At 38.1% G+C, this 7,750-nt stretch overlaps 1 protein-coding gene across 1 annotated transcript; it reads left to right on the top strand.

The window, feature by feature from the left end:
* The first annotated feature begins 183 nt into the window (after positions 1 to 183).
* Positions 184 to 6,765, top strand: s100v1 (S100 calcium binding protein V1). Its single transcript, XM_084727386.1, has 3 exons — positions 184 to 374; positions 5,109 to 5,237; positions 5,493 to 6,765. Exons 1-3 carry the CDS (start codon positions 363 to 365, stop codon positions 5,661 to 5,663), a joined length of 312 nt encoding a protein of 103 aa, XP_084583512.1. The 5' UTR covers positions 184 to 362; the 3' UTR covers positions 5,664 to 6,765.
* The last annotated feature ends 985 nt before the right edge of the window (positions 6,766 to 7,750 follow it).

The following is a 7,750-nucleotide window of genomic DNA, read 5'->3' as shown; positions in this document are numbered from 1 at the left end:
TGTACTGGTCAGCTCTCAGTGTGTGTGTGTGTGTGTGTGTGTGTGTGTGTGTGTGTGTGTGTGTGTGTGTGTGTGTGTGTTTGGGTGTGGCTGATAACAGTTGAGACACAAAGAAACTTTGCAGAAACTTTAAAGACAAACAGAAGCAGAAAGAAAGAAAAGAGTCAACAAATACTCATATTCAAACAGGCAGGGTGTGTGTGTGTGTGTGCGTGTGTGCGTGTGTGTGTGTGTGTGTGTGTGTGTGCAGTGGGAGGACTCAGTGACTGTCAGCAGGAAGCAGTGCGTCCTCCTCCGTCAGTCTCCGCTCGGTGTCTCTCGGTGTCTCGGTGTGTTTTTTTTTGGCGACCGAAGCTGCACAGATGGCGACCAAGGTAAGATGATCCGAACGCTCAGCTGTGTGCTAATCGATCACTGATTGATTAGAGTGATCAGATGTGGTCAGAGGGGTGTGATAGATGTTGGATTTGCTCCAAATTCAAATGAGAAGCAGCTCTGCAGGTTCGATGCTGCTGATGATGATGAAAACTAATCAGCTGTTAACTCGCCTGTCTTCGGTTTCACCGATTATTGATTATCTGTTTATTGATTAGTTAAAAGGCGTCCAGCCATTAAAGCAAACGGAGATTAAAATATTTAGTGAAGCGTCTTTTTCTGCACAGACTGACCGCAGGGTGCGTTCAAATACACCCTGTAACAAATCTGCACTCAGGCAGGTGGTCAGGATTCAGTCACACCAAACCAGCACAACCTGCTTTTCTCTGTGGAAGACCGTTTCTGTCAGGAAAAGAACACTGATCCCCGTCACAAGTCAGGATTATGACGTCAAATTAATGACATTTAAAGTCTGAATTATGAGATTAAAGTCAGAATAATGACAAAAAGTAGAAATATGAAATAAAAATCAGAATTATGAGATTAAAAAAGTCAAGAACATGTCAGCAGACTCAGGACTGTGATATAAAAGCTCAAAACTATGAATAAAAATTCTAATTATTGGACAAAGTCAGGATAATGAGATAATTATTTTGAGATAAAACTTGGAATTGTGAAATAAAAGTCAGAATTATGAGATATTGTTGAAATATGAGATAAAATCGAGATAGAAAAAGTCATGACAGAAAACTCGTAGCTATATGAAGTCGAAAGTATGAGATTTAAAACAGAATTAAGAGATAAAATCTCAAAATTATGAAATAAAAGCCATACTTATGCAAGGAAAAAAATCAGAATTATGAGAGAAAAGTCAATTATGAGATAAAAGTCATAATTATGGTGGAAAATATGAAATAAAAAGTTGTAATTATGAGCTAAAAGGTAGAAATTATGACAAGAAAAGTCAGTTAAGAGATAAAAAGTTGAAATTACGATGTAAAAGTCAAGAAAATGTCTTTATGTATGTGTCATAATTATGACTTTTATCTCAATCATGAGATAATATGCATTTATGTATAACTATATTTAGAATATTCCAGTTATATGAGACAAATATCACTCACTGCAAACCAACCAAACTCCATTCATAAGATCAGTAATTTTGTGTTTTAAACGTCCAGTGAGTCTCGGGGTCAGGTCGGTTTTCATCGACGGAAATCTGGAACACAACTTTAAAGGGCCAACATTTTCATAAAAAAATAAATATTTTGGAAGGATTTTAACACATTTTTGAATTGGTTGAAGTTGTGAAGTCTTGTTTGGGACGAGGCTGTTTTCTGACACTGAGACGGTTTACAAATTCAGTTGGACTTTGATCAACATTTTTCAACATTTTCTGATATTTTATGATCCAAACAACTAATTGATTGGTGGAAAAGTTATTGACAGATTGATCACTAGCTGAATATTTGCGGGCTCGGTGTGCCTCACCTGTTGTGGGCACATTTATGCAGCGCTGAGCGTGATTGGATATTTTCTGTTTTATTACAGGTCTGATAAAAACTACAAAAACTATAAAGTTGCAATAATTCAACCCTGTTCTCTGTTAATGACAAACAGCTTATTTGTTGAGTAGATTCCTTTTGAATGAAGTGTAATGACACCAAGATCACATTTTCTATCAACATGAGGAGAAAATGTGTTTGATTTTCACATCTGGCAGGGCTTTGAAAGTGACCGTATGTGAAAAATGTTCACTGAGGACATTTTTTCATGAGTTTCTCAACGCTGCAGTGGATCAGTGCAGCCGCCGCCCTCTTTCACAACAGCAGCGAGTCCTCAGAGAGCAGCCCGCCTTGCTCGCTCTGATCTCATTCAGCTGTTTAACTGTTCAAACTCTCCGTCTAACAGCCCGTGGCACAGCTAACAGCTGCTCAGGGGGGCCCCGTGCCCGCCAGGGGCCACTGCTTTGTTCTCATCGTGTCAGTATTTAACAAGAAACCTCCCCGATTCAGTCAAATTTCCAAACTTTTGAGCGAGGAGGACGTTGATCTGAAGGTGCTGTGGAAGTTGGACAGCTACATTTGAGGGGAAGTTGGGGCCCTGTAACAGATTGTGGAGCGACTTTTGGGGCTGCTGCACCAAATTCCTGCATAATGACACATGAGTTTCACAGTTTTTTGGCAAATGAAACGCTGCTGCAAACAGAGTGTTAGACAGGAGTGTGATTGTAGAGCTGCTGACTGTTTGAATGCTGAGTTCCCTCCTTCAAAGTCAACACTGACAGGCTGATTTAGTCACGTCTGTTTGATTTATAGAGTCCAGAATCAAAAAGTCACAAACCACCTGAAGGAGCCTCACAGTCCGTCCAGCAGAGGACACGTCTGTCCTCAGAGTCTTGATTCAAGTCAGGAAAAAGTCCCAAAAACAAACCTTTAACAGGAAGAAAAAGATAAACAAAAAAGTCACAATATAGAAAACAACCACCAGTGGTGGGAAGTAACTACGTACAAATACTTTGTTACAGTACTTTGAATTCAAATATCTGAACTTTCTCCTCCTCACATTTTATAAACAGACTTCTTACTTTAGTTTTAATGACTCTGAGGTGAATTATTGATTATTGTTATTTTGCATCATTGTTCTCCACCTTCAAACATCAAGACTGATTTCAACCTGAATGGATGAAACAATAAGACACAGAAAAGACGATTGACTGGAGGATCCATCAGAGGACATCACACAGGACAGACGGGACGAGAATGTAAACATAAAAGTTGTAACGATGAAAAAGACAAAACATATATAAAAACATATTAAGGTGAAATTACGTAAAAAAATGTAGCAAGACAAAAAAGATGTAAAAAAAAAAAAAAAGTAACAAGACAAAAAAGACAAAAAAGACAAAAAACACGTAACAAAACGTAAAAATATGTAACTTGTCAAAAACCAAGTAAAAGGTGTAACACGATGAAAACTACATAAAAGACACGACAAGACAAAAAAGATGTAAAAAAAAATGTAACAAGATGTAAAAAACAAGACAAACAACACATAACAGACGTACAAAAAAAACAAAAAACAAAACTGTACCTGTGATTTACCTGTACCTGTAGCTGTAACCTACCTGTACCTGTAGCCTACCTGTACCTGTACTTGTACTTGTACCTGTACCTGTACCTGCACCTGCACCTGCACCTGTACCTGTACCTGTACTTGTACTTGTACTTGTACCTGCACCTGCACCTGTACTTGTACCTGTACCTGTACTTGTACTTGTACCTGCACCTGTACCTGTATTTGTACCTGTACCTGCACCTGTACCTGTACCTGTACTTGTACCTGTACCTGTACCTATACTTGCACCTGTACTTGTACCTGTACCTGTACCTGCACCTGTCCTGACAGTACAGGTTGAATGTGCAAATGATTAACTTCACCTGTAACTCTCAGTCACTTCATCCTGAGTTAAATATCAACACTGGAGTTTCAAATAAAAGTAAATCACACTGCTTATCTCTCTGGATTCTGATTGGCTGGCAGATTGTGGAATAACTCAAAGATCCTGCTGTGACATAATGAGTCACTCTGTGTCAGTAACTGTCACACCTTATGGTCTAATAACCTTGTGATGTAATAACATCGCCAAGGAGAGTAACTAAGTACTTTTACTCAAGTATAAATTTGACATACTTGTACTTTACTTGAGTATTTCCATTTGATGTTACCTCATACTTCTACTCCACTACATTTCAGAGGGAGTTACTGTACTTTTTCACTTCATTATACTTATGATAGCTTTAGTTACTTTATTGATTTAGATTACTATTACTAAAAAAATTACTGTAAACACATTAATGAGTCAATAATTACAGTCCAGTGGTATAATTAAAAAGGCCATTCTGCATAATGAGTACTTCTAGTAATACCAAGTATTCCTACACTGCACTACTACTTTTACTTTTAGTGGTCCGATGTACAAACATGTTCCACGTCAAAAACACGAGTTCTAACTGTTGGTGAAGAGCATTCTGGGAATTGTGGTAGTTTTCAGTTAGAGGTAGCCGGGGCAGGTACTCTTTACCAAGAACCTTAATATATCCTAAAGGTTTCATCTACACCACGCTCACGTGGTTCTGCAGAGAACCTTTTTATGTTAAGGTACAAAGAACCTGTGATGAAAGAGTAACAACAAGAAAACATTGGCATGAGTGTTCTTCAGAAGCAGATGGTTCTCAGGCCTTTTGGAACCCTTGACACAGTGTTGTGTTGATTGTTCTTGCATTTTGCTGCAGAGTGAGACGTCTGTCAGCGTCTCCCGTCTCTGTGTCGATGTCACAGAGATACGAGCCTCCAGGTGTGACTCACCTGCAGATCTGATCTGTTAGAAATTCTTCAGATTCCAGCTGAGAGGAGTTTTTGTTCCTGTCAAAATTCTGGAGACAAACACAACAATCACATGATATTTACAAAATACGACTCTGAAGTGGTTCAGTCTGAACAATGAGTACTTTTACTTTCAGTACTTTAAGTACATTTTACTTTAAATTTTACTTCAGTAAGATTTCTTATTAAATCTGTCAGAAAAAAAATCTGTTTGACAGAATAGCGTACACATAAACTGAAAACCGATGATCTGATCCAGAAAAACTCACAGGATTTGTAGTAAAAACGGGTCGCTCATTGATTATTGATTATCATTGATTATTGTGGGGTTTTTTCTGCTGTCTCAGTACTCAGATTTGGAGCTGGCCATCAACACGTTGGTCACAGAGTTTCATAAAGCTGCAGATGACGGACCGACCATGAACACCACCCAGTTCCAGACCATGATCTCCAAGGAGATGCCTGGATTCGCCAAGGTACGCGCCGTGACATCACAGCTCGTCCTCCAGTCACAGCACACTTCGCTTCACCTTGGGCAGAGTTCACACTGATTTCTGACATGTTATGGACCAAACAACTGATCGATTAGTGGAACAATTATGGCAGGATTTATCACTAGTTGAAACATAGATCCAAACATGAAAACAGGTGGTGCGCACAGACGCACGCCTGACATTACTGACTACATTTTTCACTGTTAACCGTCTGCTCTTCCTGTTTCCTGTTTGCAGACGGTGGAGAGCGAGGAGGGTCTGGGTCAGGTTCTGCAGGAGATGGGCGTTCAGAGCGGCCAGAACATCTCCTTTGAGAACTTCTGGACTCTGATCAACAAGCAGGCCGTCCAGCTGTTCGGCGCCATGCACAAAGAGAAGAAGGTGAAGTGCAGCTGCCTGCTGCAGTGACGCCTGCGACTCACCTGACCTGACCTGCAGCACCCACACACCTGAGCCACCACACCTGTCTGCTGACCACAGGGAGGCGCTGCTGCTGCAGGACCAGGGGCACACAGGAAGATGCACAGAAACCACAGAAGAAGAGTTTTACTGACGATAATCAAAGGTTGTGTGTGTTACAGCTGAGTTACAACCTGCAGCAGTGAGTTACTGAACCTGCTGGAGTCTGAGGCTACGGAGGATCAAACACGACTAAAAAATAAAAGATAAATCATTTCATATGCTGATGAATGGACCAATAACATCAGAAATGTAAAAATAAAACTACAAATGTAAAAAAAAAAAAAGGACAAATAAGTCAATGAAATACAAATGAGCAAAAGAAAGAAAGAAAGAAAGAAAGATTGTACCTGTGGGAGTCTGAAGGTACAGAGGACCAAAGAGGGTTCATTAGAACATTTTGAAAACATTGTAATAAATTAATCATGATAAATGATTATAATAATTTAATCCAATACGAAATGAGCAAATAAAAAATGTAAAAATCTTATCAAAATTTAAAATTAACTGAGAAACTAGACAGACAGTGCAGATTATTTGCTTCAAAATTTAAAAATAAGTCAATAAAATACTACAAAAAGAAAGAACAAGAGAATTTATAAAAAATTAACAAACGATGTGCATAAAAATAAGCATAAATCTACAAAATACAAAAATTAAATGTGAATTAATTCATCAAATCTGCAGGAAAACCAGGAAATAATTTAGTGGGTGTAAAAAAACATTACAGAACTTCAAACCTGTTGAAGGTTTTCATTTCTCAGCAACTTTTATTCAAACAGGTTTTCAGTTTATTTTCCAATAAATCAGGTTTGGTCCTCCTCACACAAACTTTAACAGGTTCACTCATGAGTTCACAGAAAAACTGTGAGATTTTCTTCAATTTAAAACAAAGTAAAAACAAACTCAACTTTAATGACTGCATGATTTTACACAAACTGATAAAATTACTTTTTTAACTATAAAAATATAAATTCAGTCTTTAAAATTCTCTTATTTTTCATTTGTTCATCTCTTTAATAAAACTGCTGTTTTGATACTAAAATCTTTATACTCAGTCTGAATGTGTTTTTTCTTTCACTCTGATGATGCAGTTCAATATTTATATTCTCTGTGAATAAATTTATCACCACTTTTGATATAACGAACCAATCAAAGTGTCTTCAGTGAATTATTCACATGATGGACAGTAATCTGCAGATTCATCAGAACTGAAAATCATTATCGAAGTCTCCATAACATTTTGTGACCTCGAGAAAACAAAAGTGTTTTGTTTAAAGTGTTTTGTTTTCTCAGGAATCAACCTGCAATCACCAGAAAACTCGTTTGAAACATTTTACATTTTATTTATCATCGTTGTGGGTCGATGAAAAAATTGAGACAACTCAAAAGTTTCAACTGACTGCGATAGATTTTTGACTATTGATCACAGCTGAAACTCTTAAGTTTTACCAACTACTGAACTTGACTTTTATTTTTCTTAAGATATCTATTGCAGGGAAAAGAGAGAACTACACACACATATACATATATATATGTGTGTGTGTGTGTGTGTGTGTGTGTATCAGTCTCATTCTTTGATTTGTTCTTGGAAAACACATCTACACCCACTGATCAATGAAGACTCTAACATCCTCCTCTTTGGTAGCACGGCTGGAAGAATGCTGCTCCACTCATCTCCACAGGAAGATTAAGTCTAATCTAAAGTTAGGAAAGGTGAGATACACACCTGCCACGAGGCCTTTCATAACGTTCACAGGACCTCAGACGGTTTTATTAAATTCATAAAGAAACTAAATGGGCTACAATTATACTGATAAACATCCAAGAGATTCGTTTCACCCTCACATACTGCAGCTGATGACAACTGATGTAATGTGGAGCTGAACTCAACATTACAACATTTTCAAGGCTCTTCTTTTGAAATATTCAGCTAGCACTAGCATGTTACCACCTGGTTAGCATGTTTCCAATTAGCTTGTTAGCAAGCCCCACTCACAAGCTCACCCAGAAAAAAGTCCCATTACGTCTTGCAG

The sequence above is a fragment of the Lutjanus erythropterus genome, chromosome 9, assembly GCF_056507025.1.
Source record: "Lutjanus erythropterus isolate fLutEry1 chromosome 9, fLutEry1.hap2, whole genome shotgun sequence".
Classification (NCBI taxonomy): domain Eukaryota; kingdom Metazoa; phylum Chordata; class Actinopteri; order Lutjaniformes; family Lutjanidae; genus Lutjanus; species Lutjanus erythropterus.
This window is presented reverse-complemented; position numbering and strand designations above follow the sequence as displayed.